The sequence below is a fragment of the Gymnoscopelus microlampas genome (genome assembly GCF_963454915.1).
Source record: "Gymnoscopelus microlampas genome assembly, chromosome: 19".
Classification (NCBI taxonomy): domain Eukaryota; kingdom Metazoa; phylum Chordata; class Actinopteri; order Myctophiformes; family Myctophidae; genus Gymnoscopelus; species Gymnoscopelus microlampas.
In genome coordinates this window covers 28,409,950-28,426,161 of record NC_139956.1, presented here as the reverse complement: position 1 = coordinate 28,426,161, position 16,212 = coordinate 28,409,950, and the positions used below count along the sequence as shown (strand labels likewise).

The 16,212-nt window shown below is 40.9% G+C and overlaps 1 protein-coding gene across 3 annotated transcripts; it reads right to left on the bottom strand.

Annotated features, from left to right (window-relative positions):
• Positions 1 to 2,981: 2,981 nt before the first annotated feature.
• ripk3 (receptor-interacting serine-threonine kinase 3) lies at positions 2,982 to 15,257 on the bottom strand. Of its 3 annotated transcripts, XM_084042718.1 has the most exons (14): positions 15,240 to 15,257; positions 14,963 to 15,031; positions 13,929 to 14,095; positions 13,279 to 13,453; positions 12,168 to 12,323; positions 8,914 to 9,062; positions 8,717 to 8,766; positions 8,323 to 8,481; positions 7,299 to 7,381; positions 7,057 to 7,123; positions 6,807 to 6,871; positions 6,014 to 6,065; positions 5,298 to 5,464; positions 2,982 to 4,591 (listed from the first exon to the last, which is right to left on the bottom strand). In XM_084042718.1, the coding sequence occupies exons 3-14, from the start codon at positions 14,087 to 14,089 to the stop codon at positions 4,373 to 4,375; spliced, it is 1,503 nt and encodes a 500-aa protein (XP_083898844.1). In that variant the 5' UTR covers positions 14,090 to 14,095; positions 14,963 to 15,031; positions 15,240 to 15,257; the 3' UTR covers positions 2,982 to 4,372. The 3 variants fall into 3 exon arrangements, with proteins under 3 accessions (XP_083898844.1, XP_083898845.1, XP_083898843.1); XM_084042719.1 differs by lacking the exon at positions 15,240 to 15,257 and having other exon boundaries at positions 5,298 to 5,451; positions 6,013 to 6,065; positions 14,963 to 15,206; XM_084042717.1 differs by lacking the exon at positions 15,240 to 15,257 and having other exon boundaries at positions 14,963 to 15,204.
• Positions 15,258 to 16,212: the final 955 nt, after the last annotated feature.

The window sequence follows — 16,212 nt, the reverse complement described above, 5'->3', positions numbered from 1 at the left end:
CCTATTAAGACCTGAGGCCGATTCTACAAATGTATTCTAAATCCTAACAGTTTTCTGAAAATACTTATATTTCTATAGCAGTGGGACTCAAAGTATTTCATGTCAAGGACCCCCAAAATGATAAGAATTTGGCCACGGACCCTCATCTCAAAATATGTTGTTCCAGGGACCCCCAGAAGCAAAGATTGGAGTTAAAAATGTTCGCTTTAAAATATATTCAAAGATTTAAACAAAGATTTTTCAAAAATAGCAGATCTATAAGCTTGTATATCTGTATATAGCTTGTATATTTGCTATTTTTGAATAGCCAAAGAAATCTAAAATGACACAGATGCGTTCCCGGTCTTAATGGGTTAACACAAACCACATTCTAACTGTCTTTCATATTGACAAATAGACACACACCAGAGGAAAGTATAAATAGGAACAGCGTGACCCGTTGAAAAATGCCAGCCCATTGGCGTTTGTCACGCTCCCTGGAGCTGGTTCATTGAGGCAGATGCTCTGGGAAATTGGGGATCAAATCTGTGACCTTCTGGTTCCAGGACTGTCCCTTACCTGACTACACCACCTTGCCTTCCACCCCGCTGGTTTACTTGTGGGCTCCATGCCCAGGCCATTGCTTCTGATAAGTGACCATTGGAGAGGAGCATACGCTGCTAGGCACAGGCCCAGAGAGATATAGCGCACGTCCTCAAGTCATGCTGACATTAATATGGCCTCCAAACCACCTCTACTACAACTTACTATATTTAAACCTGGGAGAGCAGCCTAACGTCGACGTCAGCCCGCCCTGCTCCTTAAGGACAGCTGTTTGTTCTGTAATATTGTGGAGATCCCTGCTATGCCTCCCTGCAGAGTTGCTTTATGGAGAAGTGTGGCCGTGCGTTTTCATTTAGCCCCACCATACGCTCACACAGACACACAAATTCAGGAAATCAGAAATTCTCCATCCACACCCAAAGATCAACACTTTTTTTTTTACCTTTCTACTCTCCCATCCACTGTCAAGATGTTATGAATGTGAATAAACAAGAAAGGTCCAGTGTTTTTTTACAAGATTAGCCACAGACAGACAAACTGAGACAGACAGAGTTATGGACCTGTAAGGGCCCATTTGGTTCCTAACTACCAATAACTATAGCTCCAGGGACCCATCTGGTACCCACTCGAGGACCCCTGGGGTACCCGCGGGCCTCACTTTGAGAACCACTGTTCTAGACTGGTGGTAGATCGTCTATTTTCACATTGGAACGAGTTAAACAAAATGTAATGCCTCAACTCCTACAATTCCAAGTGCTTGTCAGGATAGGGGGGTCCCCAGTTCAAATATGATTGTTTTGGGAGTCGCAGCCTGAAAAGGTTGAGAACCACTGTTAAAGATGGCTCTATAGTATTCAATCAATAGTGCCACCATGTCGTATAAAAAAGTCCACTTCATTCAGTCAATAAAGCAGAGTCACGTGAAGTGTCCCCCCTAAAGTGTACCTCAGGTGACGCGAAGCAGCTCTGAGGCTCTCGGCGCCGCGGTGGATCCGGTGACAGATGGAGGCGTTGGCGATGGCAGCAGGGGAGCCGGTGCCAGGAGCCTGCCGGGATCACACCGGACTGTCACATCCTATTAGTCTCAACGCCCCAGTGCACAGTAGAGGAGCATGTTAGCACTTTGTAGAGACTTCAAAGAAAGGAGTGAAAAAAACACAAGTCAACCTGTTTAATTCTAAAATGTTAGGTATCGGGGTGGTGACCAGTGTTGGAAAACGTAAAAAATGTTAATACTTTTGTAAAAATACAGATGTATTGGTATCAAAATGTACTTAAAGTACTAAAAGTAAAAGTACTCATTATATGCAGAATGTCCCGTTTCATAATTAAAAAAGGTAAAAAAGGTAACGGTATTGATTATGTATAAAATCTTTTGAAAATAGCAAATCTACAAGCTCACAACACGTTGCATCATGATGCTTTGTAAGCTTGTGGATCAGCTATTTTTAAATAGCCAAAGTTTAAATAGGGCTGAAGAGGTTAAAGGGGAAGACCACTCATTCTCAACATTGAACTATATGTCTTTAATACACCTTAGAGCTGTTGTGTGGAAATAAGAAAAAAGTCCCCCCCCTCTATGTTGCCTAGAACTGGATAATTGATTGAGGTCATGTGATCAGTGACATACGCAGGGTGTACTTTTGGCTGAGGGGGCAGAGCTATAGCTCTCTTGTCGATTTTGGCTCCTTTTTGAGACTCTGGTACTTGATTGGATGTGCCGTAATTTTTCATAAGATGGTGGTTGTTGCAGGTCCTTGCACTACAATACGCAACAATAGGACAGAAAAAGATATCACTTAGTATGTATACAGTATAATGATCTCTCTCACAAATGCAATGCTGATACCTGTGTTGTTTGCACCTCCACGACAATGGAGGATTTGGCCACGCACCTGTATGTGTGTCTCAAAGAATAAGGTGAGGGACATCAGGGAATGTCAATATAACTATTACCAAACTCAAATCAACATCATGTCTTCAGAATTAATACCAAATACAATAAAACATAAAATTACAATTTTGTAAAATAAAAATCTTTCAAAATGTAAACAATTGGCATGCTTTTGAAAATAATGTTTATAAGAATAGCCTACCTGAGTGTACTGGACTAAACCTACAAACACACCATGATCATTTATACTACTTACCGTAGTTGACCGAGGTCCCCAGGGGTCTGTACTTGGCCCCCTCTTTTTCCCCCCTCTAAAACATGAGCTTTTAGTTGAGCTTGTAGATTGGCTATTTTTGCCGAATGTCCATCTGTTATGAAATGCCCAGAGTCAAGTCAAGAGTGCACAAAAACGTCACACACCTTGTCACAATGCCAAGGTTTATTTTGTCTAGCTTTTTAAAAAGTATAATTATATTTCCACAAATGATATAACAAAAAGATACAAAAAATACAAAAAACATCCTTCCTTTCAAAACAAACATAGAGAAAAATATTCAATATTCTTGCTATTAAAGCACTGTTATTGGCAACAATTATATTTAGACTGCAATTTGGCCACTTAGAACTATATTTTCTCCCATATACTCTTGAACCTGTTCTCATCAACTGTTGTTTTATTTAGACAGGACAGTGCAGGGGTTCCCAAACCTTTCCATGCCAAGGACCCCAAATAGCCATAGACATAGCAATCGGATGGCTGCGGCCACCCGATTGCAAAATGGCTTAAAAAAGTCATAGTAATTGTGACGCATTGTGAGCTTGAAGATCTGCTATTTTCTCTACTTTGGAAAATGCTGGAAAGCCTTTGAAACATTTTTGACGGTAATAACATGGTTAAACTGGCACAATAATCTTCGAATTGAATATTAATTGAAATAACATTTTATGTTTTTCTTTTTGATTATTTTTTCATTTTCCTCTCAGTTCCAATTGGCCATTTTGTTTCTTTATTTGTTTAGATGGGACAATGCACATAATGAACATTCCATACATGAAAGTGAAATTAATCAGCTGATCGTGATCTCATGTAAACCCCTCATGTAATGCCTACAATTCCAAGTGCTTGTCCCCAGTTCAAATATTATTATTTTGGGGGGTCAAGTTTGGGAACCCTTGCTCTATAAGATATTGAGAATTGACAGTAAAGTCATGACAGTCTGAATGTTAAACACTGGATGTGGAAAATCTAACTTGAGATGTTGTTGACTAATCAGCCACCAGAAAAGTTAAGAAATATGTCCTTACTTTCAAATACATTTTAATCCAATTTCTGTACTTAGTATTCAGGAGCATTTATTTGTGCTCAATCAGTTGAAAACTCATTCACTCAGTTTCCTGTGATTATGACTTCTGGTAGGTCTACTTGTGTGTTCTGCTCTTACCATTGCATAAAGGGCCTGACGTTTTTCACTAAATATCATGTTATGACATGCCCAGAATAGGGACGCTAGAGTTCATGTGGATAATCCTCGAATTAGCATTATGTGGCCAATATGAGCTGGCACTACAGTTTTGAATATGTTTCAACCACAGATGGTGAAGAGGGAAAAACCATACAGCAACATTGGTGTCATGCCAGAGTGAAACAGAAACTGGCTTGTAAGGCTTAGATAATGCCAAATACTGTACATACATACATTAACAAAAGGGATCTTTTTAGATCCTTTTTAGAAGGTTTTTGTCCTACCCGATTAAAAGAAGACTTAGCTTGAAACGGAGATACAAAAATAAGATGAAAGAAGAAAATGAAAATATGCCATATTATGCCTGGCAAATCATGACTTCATGAAAAAGAGGAACATTAAAGAGGAACATTAAACACAATTCTGGCAAACGTGGCAATCTTCGTGAATCATTCACACACGCTTCCTGATTTTAAGTCTTTTTAGGTTTAGGTTTTTGTGTGGGACTTTCAGGCTGAGGCGTTGTTGGGACGTTGGCGCTAGGTGGCGCCGTGGGGTGGCGTCTCCTCTCGTTGACATACATGTTGTTGTTGTCGCCGATTTGCAGTCCCACCACACTGCTCATGATGATGGACATTCCACTGGCCGAGTGGGAACGATGGCCGGCGGTCTCTGGATTAGAAAACTGCCGCTGCGGGTGAGACTTAAAATGAGCTTCCGGTGTTTCCAAAATGGCACCATTCTCCCCAAGTTCATCAATTAAAACATGTGACATTGACTGCTTCGATGACAATAGGTCATAGCTGAATGTCAGGCAATTACATTTATTGCAGTGGATTTTTCCATATGCTGTCCAAAATAGTAGCCTATATGGAAATACTGTGGACGTTTTAGCAGACAGAAATATGAAATATTCTGTCTCTTGACTCGTTCATTTTCTAGAGCAGTGGTTCTTTAAGTGTTACCTTCTCACAGTGTCATCCCCCTGGATCCCCCTCCATGTGAACACACAACGCATACTACACTGGGGCTCCTTGAAATTAAAATGTTTGAGAACCACTGTTCTAATCTACTGAAAATAGCTATAGCCTTTGGCTGCAGCCCCCATATTGGGAAATGGATACAAAACATTAAAATAGCCGATCTACAAGCTCACAACGTGTCGCAGCACTACGTGTTGTGAGCTTATAGAGCTTATTTGTCAAAAATGTTTTGATTGATTTGGACATTTTGTAATGATTTTGACAATAATTACAGCCCAAAATAGGGACGCTAACAATCTTATGAATTTAATTGAAATAGAATTTTGGTTTAGTTTTTTCTCATTTTCCTCTCCTTTCAAATCTACCCCCACTTTGAAAACCACTGAGCCACTGAACATAATAGACACCACTTACCTGGTAGTGTCCAGTAGCGCGTGGCCTAACCGGTGTCCTGTCTGCATGGGTCTTCACAGGAGATGATGGTGACCTCTGCCTCTGATCAGTGGTGGTCACTTTGTGATTGGGCGACGAGTGGACGGGAACAGCATGAAGGCCTCTGATTGGCTGAAATGAGGTCTGGCCTGACAACGATAAGCAGATAAACACTTTGAACACTGAAAAGTCAAAGGATGACATAATCTAAAAGCCAAAACCAAACCGTGCACACCAAAATATTTAATTTTAAGTCATCACTACTTTTTATGAAACATATTGTCTCTGTCAGGTCGAGACCTCATTTATCCAAAACTGTAAATTTTCCTTCAATATTAGCAAAATTAGCAGCTCTGCAAGCTCAAAACTAGTCACTTACTTTTGACACTTTTGTGTGACACTGTAGTATGATCAATAATTTACAAAAAAGCACAAAAGGTTAGATAAGAGGTTTCTGCCCGACAGCAACGACATGAGACATGGGTGAGATCATTTCTTTCTCATACATTTGGTGCAAGAATTTGGAAATTGGGAGATTTTCTTTTTAAGATTTAACAGTATTTCAACACTCAGTACTAAATTAAAGAGTAAGTGTAAACTAAACAGTGTTTTTCTTGCAGAGCAGAGTATGAGAACTTTCCCCTTTCTACCATAATGGTTTCGACAGTAAGCGAGCCCTACTTCGACTTCCTTTTCACCTTTGATGATGTGCTTGTCTCTTTGATTCACAGTCAAACCAGCAGCCGTTTCCTGCAATAAAAAAGGAAGTGGAGATGTAACGGCATGATGGCAACCCTTGCATTTTGAGTGCAGTGCTTTTGTCATAATTTGCTCTATTGTCACTTTGTGGTTGTGTTTGTTAAACTCGGTTTCACTGGCTCATAAATCAGGCACAACGTTGCACCTGACATGGCTTGGCCGCTGCCTCCTGTAAAGTTTATTTAAAAGTATGCTGACATTAGCTGAATGACAATTTGGCAATAAAGCAAGCTGAAGGCCCAGGCGGCTGGCTTAGCGATCCGGGCACCTAGGCTGCTTGACAGCGTGTCGCGGGTTCGAATCCCGATCCCGACAACCTTTGCTGCGTGTCACTTCCCATCTCTCTCTCCATTCCTGTCAGTCTACTGTATCTATCCAAAAAAAACTTGAAAAAAATAACGCAAGCTGATGGTACCACGGAGCTGACAAAGACTGCAAAGACTGTTCACTTTAGCTACAGACAAGCGGTAAACCAGGGGTTCCCAAACTTTACCATGCCAAGGACCCTCGAATAGCCATAGCCCTGTATTGCGAAATTGCTTTATCTGTGACCTAGGGACACCAGGTGACTAAATTTATATAGAGCAGAGGGGGGGGGCATTTGAATGCATTTTACAGAGAGTCACTACTGTGATGTTTGGTCATTAGTAGTGAACAAATGCATCAGTTTACAATAACACACCGACATGTATGTCCACACCAGACTGGACTGTTCCACTGTGGCTCTCTTACCTGGGTTGGTGGAGGGCCTGTCAGCACGTGGTTGGACACTTTCACGGCTTTGCCATGGGGACTCACTTAGAAATATGAAATGAATGAATGTAATGAATGTAAGAATGAAATGAATGAAGACAGGACAAAGGTTCGACACAGGTTAAGCATTCCTAAACCATAGATATTCATAACACACCATATGTGAATTGTGTTTCTGAGGGAGAGCGGAATAGCGATTAGAAGGGACATCATGGTACTAAGCACAAACCTAATGCCTGAGTGCTGGTGTGAATCATTGTAGCGCACTCTGTAATTCTTTCATCTCTCCTTTGGTCCTGGAAAAGAAAGAAAGAAAGAAAGAAAGAAAGAAAGAAAGAAAGAAAGAAAGAAAGATGAAATGAAATGAAATGTTTTTTTTATCATCAAACAGTTATGTTACGGTGTTGAAAAGGGTAAGGACATCATTTTAAAAGTGAACAAGGGAGTGTTGGCTGTGTTTGTATTTATTACCAGCTTCGCCAGCACTTGGTGTACGTCATCGTTAATCGCATGCCTGTGCTTCTCATACAGGGCTTCTGTCGCAGCAGTGCATTCTGGGAACAACACACAGACAGAAGGTTGATACAGCTCGTCAGACAGACTGCAGTCCATTCCTTAGACCGGTGGTTCCCAAACGTTTTATCTTAAGACCCAAAAGAGAAATCTCTCCCCAGGACCCAAACTAGTGAAAATAGACGATCTACAAGCTCACAAGACGTCACATCGCAACGTCTTGTGAGCTTGTAGATGTGCTATTTAACACAGCTTAATAAAAGTATGTTTTCCCCTCTAATTAATGTTTTTTTAATTATTATTCTTTTGAAAAATAACAAAACATTTAGGAAACAAAGAATAATGGGGTATTTACTCGCGACCCATAAAAATTAGTCCGCAACCCACATATAGGTCCCGACCCACTGTTTGGGAAACAGTGCCATATGCTGCGTTCACACGGGCAGATACAAAGACACATGCTACCATTCATTTTCAATGGAAGCCAGCGACATGAAGATACAAAGCTACATCCAACGTTTATAGCTGCTACAAAAGATACAAAGATACAAAGATACAAATTTAAGTTGAGCTGAGTTCAACTTCCAGATACAAAGATACAAAACTACAACTGTACACCGATGACGCAGCGCGCTTGATGACGTCAACGACCGTGTTGAGCAACACAGATACAAAGCGGCAGAGCGTCAAATATGCTGTGTATCTGTGTATATTTGTATCTGCCCGTGTGAACACAGCCTTAGACCCATCACCCATGCTAGAACGCTGTTTTACTCCACCATTCTCTTCTATTCTCCTCTGTTCTGCTATAGCCTACCGACATTTTACTTCTCATCTATTCTATTCTGTTCTGTTACAGTCTGTACTGTTTAGTGCCATTTAAGTTTCAGCTCACCTCTCACCACTTTATAGGTCAGAGGTCTAAAACTATTCAACTTTTCATCAAAGTGGTTGGGTGGTTCTTGGGGGGTGGAATTCTCACCTCGGAACAGGGGTCTCTGGGCGGGTTCAGGGAGCCAGCACCTCTCCATGAGCTTTACCAGGTCCTCCAGTCCTGCCTGGGCCTGCCCTCGGTCAATCTCTATCGGGGAAGGCCTGTCTCCCTTGGGGATACGTAGCCGTACAATGCTGGGGATGGCATCTAAGAGATCGGAGGGGAAAGGTCGTTGATGGGAAGAAGAGAAGAGAAACCTTATGTTTAAGTGTTTAAGTAACATTAATCATATAATAGTGGCATCTGTGAGGCTGAGACAGTTCTTGATTTGAGGAGGGGGACAAGCTGGAGAGAGAAAATTGAGACAACAAATGAGAAGGAGGGACAGACGGATAGACAGACAGGATGGACGTACGTACAGACAGAAGAGAAAATCACTCACTGGCATATGGTTGTTCCCCCGTCGCGATGGACCACAAAAGAATGCCATAACTAACATAAAGAGAGAGACATCATCCAGCAATTATCTATACATACAAACAAAACCCTGTCATCACACACTTTCTATGGGTGGTGGGTGCATGGTGCATATTTTTGTAGACAGGCACACAATAAGAACCCACAGGGAATTATGAATACCTATAGATGTCAGAGGCGCGGGTGGGTTTGTATGATAAGTTGAAGGCCTCCGGAGGCATGTAGTTAATCGTTCCCCCCTCCTCGCCACCATCCCTATTGGACGCCCGCGTCACACTGCTGTAAAACTTGGCCAGGCCAAAGTCAGTGAGCTGGATTAATGAGAGAGGGGAATGGAGAGAAAATAAAAGGAACACAGAGAGGAAGGAAGAGAGAGAGATGAGTAAAAGTCAATGATGTTGCAATACATAGTATATTTACGGCAAAATAATCGTTAGTATGCATTACCTCCTTTTTCTCTGATGTGTATTGTTTACATTTACCAACATGGAAAACATTTTGCCACTGTTTCAGGATAGGTTTCATTCATGCATTTGTTGTTTTCACAAGTTCAGGTTGATTCTAGAGCAGGTCTTTAGGCCCAGTCCTGGTGCTTGGTGAACACTTGGTGCTTCTGTCCTACCATACAGTATATAACCAGCAGTGTTGTGCCTGAACGCGTTCAATGAACGATCGTTCATGAACTCGTTCATATTTTGGGCGAACGTGAACTGAACGTACTGTATATCCGCTAGATGAACGTTATTGTGAACGCGTTCATTCTGGCGTTTGTGAACGGCGTTCTCTCTTCGTTCAACTTCGTTCAAGAGTGTCCCAAATTTCCATGGTTACATCGGTTTGTCATGTTGTATTTCATCCTATTCTGTGTTTCCGAGGCGTCCTGAACGCACCATCAGCCCAAAAAAAGAAAAGCAAGGCTGTGTCTAACATTCATCTGCGCAGCGCGCCGAGCGCGGAGTCCGAGCAGCACAGACAGTTACGGTCACTCGGCCAGGGCGAAGGGCTGACACTTTATCCGCTCTGCGAAGCTCATTTCCCGGCCACAAGCATTTGGAAGTTGACTTGTGTCTCTTCCAAAGTATCGGTGTTGTTTCCTTGGCTTCACTGCCGACAAAATTAACTTGAAGCTGGGCTGAATTAATAAGTAAACACCGCGGAACGGCGAGATGAGTTTGGGATATCACAACAACAACGTGGCTGATGCGTCGTAGCACAGCCGACTTTAGGACGGTAGCCCCGGCCCCCGAACCTCTGAATGACCGTCATATTGTAGTCTGGACGTGCGACCCGACTTTATTTTGGCATTAAAAGTGGACTTCTGCATCTGGCTTTTGATGTTAACAGTGTCATACACTCACTTTGACAAGCCCCCAGCCCCCCAAGATGAATGAAAATATTTAGACAATAGCAGATCTACAAGCTCCTGTTGTGAGCTTGTAGATCGGCTACTTTCCAATAGCCAAAACCTAAATAGGGCTGAAGTGATTCATGTATTTGTAAAATCTACAAAGTAACTAGTAACTCAAGTTTTGAAATAATTAAAAATAAAGTACAGTACTTGAATAAATGTGCTTAGTTACTTTACACCACTGGAAATAATAAATATAGGGTGCTTTGTGTATGTACACCAGAGAGGATATAATGTATAAGAAAATTAAATAAATAACATTGGTTTTATAATGAATTGGATAAATAATAGAAGTATAGTAATAATAATAAATAATATATTTGGATGCATCCTGCTCCATATACAATACAATGCACTGCTTTTCAGTTCATCATTCAAGTTTGAGCCAATAAAAAATATGCGATTAATATGCGATTAATCGCACTAATATATATTGAAAAAAAAAGAACGAAAAAGAACTGAACTAGTTCATTTTTTGAACCATGAACTTTAGTTCAAAATTTTGAATTATGAACTGAACTTTGAACTAGTTCATTTTAAAATTTGTGAACTGAACTTTGAACTAGTTCATATTTTAAGTGAACTTTCCCAACACTGATAACCAGCTGGTAGTATCTCAAGACTGTGGCCTCAAACTACTTTCAAAAGCTTCCGCTTCTGGATGTCCCCACCTCCCTCCCCCCTTTGTTTCGCCTTTGCAGTCACATAAATAAGTCCTAATGTAAATGTAATTAGTCAAAACCCTATCTACCTAGCTGCTTAGCAGAAACGGAAATTCAAAAATATATTTTAAAGATATCTAAAAATACATTTTCATGAACAGAAATGACAAACAGATGACAGCTTCCTGTGTGAAACTGTCAGGGGTGCAATTACAGACTCGGTAGCTTTTAAAGATTGTGAAAGAGTTGCCTAGCTTGAGTGACTAACCAGCTGGCATCACAGGTCTATAAAGTCCCTGATTAGATGGCTTGAATTGACAGCATGAGAACCAGGTGGCCTTATGCCTCTTTCAGTGAAGAGCCGGAGAGACAGCAATCCCAGGCCAGCAGGACTGGAGTATGTGAGGCTTCAGAGCATCTTAACCACATGATATGAACCCTTGCGTCACTATTTTGGGGCCAACATCTTATCCTATTATTATATAAAAATTGGCTTATGGGAGGACGGCCGGCCGCCGGGCAGACCTCTGACATCACACTCATGTCACTTCATCGTTACGCTCATGTCACCGCTTTCCTGGCCAAGAGAGCTAGAGACCGCCGTCTAGGACGAATCTGACCTATTGCAAGTCAGTGAGTGACCTGAAGCCTGACCTGACCTAGAGTGAAGGATTGCGGTGAAAGTAGTATTTATTGTTGGGTCTGGGAAAGTTCCTGCCGCAAAACAGAGGAGTTGGACAAGTATACCTGTTTTTGCATACAATAACTATGATGAGCTTGAACAATGGCTGTAGGAGCCATGAATTGGTTTATTGCAATCATGAATTGGTTTATTGTTATTATGATGTTTATTTTTGGTTATGTCGGTTGATTATACATTTGGTCAATGCACAATTGGGGTACGTGGATAATTAGGTCACAGGCATAGAGGCGGACACATTGTTACCTCAAAAGAACCACCTGTTCACCTGCTGAGAATATACAGAGAGAGAGGGGTGTGTGGGATGTCGTATTTTTAGTTGACCACTTTATTTGCTTTATTTTCTTTATTTGTTTTGCTTTATTGTTTTGATCGCTGTGATTATGTTGCTACAAGTTTGAGCACCCTTTAACTACTGTAAGTTATTTTTGTTGCTTTAATAAACCCCCTTAAAAGCATTCTTTGTACCCAGCAAATCTTCCTTTTGTTGAGCTGAGCATGTCAGACAATGGACAATAGACAATGGCCCATCTTCTCATCGCCTCTCTTACGACTTACTTAGTTTGGTCTCCAGCAGTCGCATACATGGACATTCTTGACAAACCACTGATGGTAATGATCACCAAACATTGGGCCTGGGTCTCACCTTGACATTTATGGATGTGTCCAGCAGCACATTGCTGGGCTTCAGGTCCAGGTGGAGGATGGGAGGGGTGAGACTGTGGAGGTAGTTCATGCCCTTGGCCACTTGGTGAGCCAGTCGAAAGACCAGGGCACATGGCAGGGGGCTGTTTAGAGTGTCCTGGTGAGGGAGAGGGCAAAACGGAAAGGGTTAAATCGGGGGATAGTCAACGTTTTTCAGGCGAAGGACCCCTGAGCTTAGTGAGAGATGAAGCAGGGACCCCCACTACATGTTGTATAAAATTTGTTTTTTGTTGCAGATTAAACTTTTTCATAGATTTCAGATAACTTTGTAGACTTGTTTGACAGCACTATCATTGGTTTTGTGTGAAATAATATTTTTTGTTTAGTTGTTTACACATTATCTTTTCTATTAATATGTTGGATTCATGTTAATGTGTATTTTCAGACATTTAACCACTTAACACTCCATACTTAGTAAAGTTGACTGTTGACTCTGTACTTGGTTTTCTCTTTTTTTCCCTCTACACCAAACCTCTTTGCCAAAAATAGCAGATCTACAAGCTCACAACGCCTCGCGCTGCGAGGCGTTGTGAGCTTGTAGATCTTCTATTTTTGGCTAACGTTCCCCTCAGAATAGGGATGCTAGGAGGAACCTTTTTTTTCCTTTACATTAACCACTTGAACCCTATCACACAAAGATTTGGCTGCCCCCCAGTAGTAACTCTTAGGACCCCCTAGCGGTCCCAGGCCCCCTGTTGCAGAACCCTGGTTTAAAGAATGAAGAAGGTTTATTTGTCACTCACTACTCATACAAGCAGTGACATGCAAGTGTGTGAGGTCCACAAAATAATGTGCAACAACAACAACAATGTTGTCTGATACAGAATCAGAGTTACAGTACAAATACAAATAAAGGTTCATTTATACCGCACCACAAGAGTGATGAAGACAACAAAAAACGTAATTCTCATTGACAATATGTCATTTTCATTGAGCGAACCAACTGTGAATTAGCCTTAAGAATTGAGTAAAGGAATACATGTGTAATGGAAGAAAAGGACAGGTCATTGGATAAATTCAGTGAATCAATGAAACAGAGGGACACAAATGACCTGCAAGGAGGCAAGGGATCCTCTCTCCATAAACTCCATCACCAGGCCGAGCTGTATAGAGGAGACGGAGAAGGGCACACGGCCCCTAAACACCCCTAGGACCCGGATGACGTAGGGGCTCCCTCCCTGTCGCATCAGTTCAGCCTCATGGAGCAAGAGCTGATCCGACCTGGATCTGAACGTCAGTGAGCAAATATCTAGTTCAGTTAAAGATCCCATGCAGAAGTGGAAAAGATTTCATTATGGGGTTCTCTCTCTCTCTTCTCTCTAATACTGTGTGTGTGTGTGTGTGTGTGTGTGTGTGTGTGTGTGTGTGTGTGTGTGTGGTATACATTTTCTTTTGTGCATCTAAAATATTGAAAAATATAATGTAATTCGAAACCTTTTCAAAGAATCAAGAGTCAATACGTTTTATTTGTAGCTGACTTATACAATTACAAGCAGCTAAATGTTTTTGGGACTTATTCTGCAAATAAAAAAACATTTCAATGGTCCAAATATATTTCCAAATGCAAAATAAAGTGGTAAAATAAAAGTGAGCTATTCAGACTTTTCACTACAGCTACTCAAACGAGGAAGTGTGTGCATATGCAAGAAGTGTCCATTGTGTTCTTTAAATCCTCATTAGCACTTAGTACTTTTGCACTTACCCGTCATCATGATGTAACAATTTAATGGCCACATCCCATCCCCACTGAAGATGTCTGGCCTTAAAGATTTGACCAAATCCACCTGAGCCAATCACCCTCCAGTCCTGCAGACTGGACTCACCAATCAACCCTGGATCATCTTGGTAGCTGGACAGTGCCATTGTTCACTGAAGAGAGGGGAAAGGGATTTCAATTACATATAGAGGCCATTCATACTTAATGCATTTGCCCAGGCATATAGGCTACTGTGGACTGTGCTTTAATTTCCTATTGCATAATTCCATCTTTTGGAGACAAAAAAGTAGGCTAATCATAACACTGATTATGATGTTGATTTGGAATAGAATGTAAAAATGTGCCTTTGGTTTCACTGAGGGCAAATTATAAAAATACACAAGGTTACAATAAATACACAATCACACTACATCCGACACAACACTGGCAGATCCAGTATATAGGTACTACTAAAACTAGCTGAAGTGAGAGAGTGGGAATGTTGAGCTTGAACAGTCGCTTTATGTAGGCTACTGTATTATGACTGAATAAACTCCATTCCCACATACAGTATACACAATTATTATCATGTAGGCCTATCTAAGTTATAAATTGTAATTGCATGCAATCATAAAGAGATATTCACTTTTAAGTAATGAATGGTTATTATTATTGAAGATGGTTCTTTAATTGCTTCAGTCATCAAATACATATGTAGACCTACTTTTAGCTTTTTGATGGAGGAAATTACAAAATGTACCCATCAATATCCAATGCTAGAAAAACTTGATAAAAGTAGCCTATCAAATACAAATAAAAAAACGAGAACACAGGAAATTATGCACTTATTTTTTATCTACAAATAAATAGCCTATAAAAAAAAAACATGTCAATGTGATGTCTGATCATGTAAAAGGACATACATGTCCCTGAGTCTTTCCCCATAACTTATTCCACATGTGATCAGGCCTAACTCTTATTTCTCTACCACAGATACTTGGGGAAATAAATAAACTTACTAAATTACTCAAATTACTCACCCGCAAAAAAATATGCATTGTCTTCCTCATGAACATTAAGAAAATCCCATCAGCTCATCTTTTCAAACCCTGTTCTGTTTCCACACAGAATAGAACAGAAAATCCATTCCAATAAAGTGCAGATAAGGAAGCAGAAGTGAAATAGATGTTTAGGAGCCTGTACTTCTGCTTCTGTCCTCTACCAGCCACACATGGGAAATAATATGTCCCTGTAAAAATGTACTCTGTAACAGCAGGGAGTCCCCTTAAAGTAGCCTCGGAAACCCAGCCTTTTTACCTTAAAGTGATTCAACCCTAGAGCATGTCTACCCAGTATAGTATGGACTGGGGCTGTGCAATGCAATGATATGATTTGCAGTGGTGGGAGGTTAATTGTCTTTCTCCCTACTCTGAGTTTTCCACTGGAAATTTAGACCTCGTTCGTTCCCTCTTGAAGCTGCAGAAGTTTGGTCTCCTAGTCCCACGCGGTTAGAATCCGGTTCGAATCTTTATAATGTACCAGGCTGATAGTATTTGAGCCATTTGAACAAGTAATGACTAGTTGATCCGCAGCACCCTCTGGTGGACAAATGTGAGAGCAACATGCACACTTTCAGTTGACACATGAGTAGGCTATCAAGTATTTGACTGCTCAACTAACAATGACGATTGCAATATTAAATGTATGGAATAATTATGCATAACTCTGTTTACTTTGACTCAACGCACCCCAAACTGTGTTGTGTTGTGCTAAACAGCTCTGTGAAACAAAATCAAAATAATACTGACTGAGTGACTGATTAATAGGCCTAAGTGACTGCTTGCAGTAGTCTCGGCTACTCAATATTTGCATAGTCACACAACTTGTGACAGTCAGTGACAATAATAAAACTTTTCGATATGACTCTTTGGCAGTGGTGGTTGTGGGGAATAATTATTACGAAACGATTCATCATGACGTCATTGGAATTCCCCCTTATCGTCTTGTTTTGCTCTGAGTTGAACCAGTGCGGTGGAATACAAGAACCCTCGCCCCAAAACACGCTCACCCCGAGTAAAATCCGGCGACCTCGGAATGGTCGCCACCTATCCCTAAACGTAAAGTAACTATGCCTAAACCTAACCTCAGTAAACTATGTATGCCTAACCTAACTATGCCTAACATAACCTAATCTTAAACTCAATATAAAACTATGTCTAAACCTAATCTTATTCCTAAACGTAACCTCAGCAAACTATGCCTAACCTAACCTTAGTTATTCCTAATCTTA

What these genes read in the sequence shown, in the direction of transcription:
- ripk3 (XM_084042718.1), bottom strand. Translation starts at nt 14,089, where the DNA reads ATGGCACTGTCCAGCTACCAAGATGATCCAGGGTTGATTGGTGAGTCC. An exon ending in ACACATCCATAAATGTCAAG is followed by an intron (nt 9,063 to 12,167) that starts GTGAGACCCAGG and finishes TCATTAATCCAG; the next exon opens with CTCACTGACTTTGGCCTGGC. An exon ending in CCAGAGACCCCTGTTCCGAG is followed by an intron (nt 7,382 to 8,322) that starts GTGAGAATTCCA and finishes TGTTGTTCCCAG; the next exon opens with AATGCACTGCTGCGACAGAA.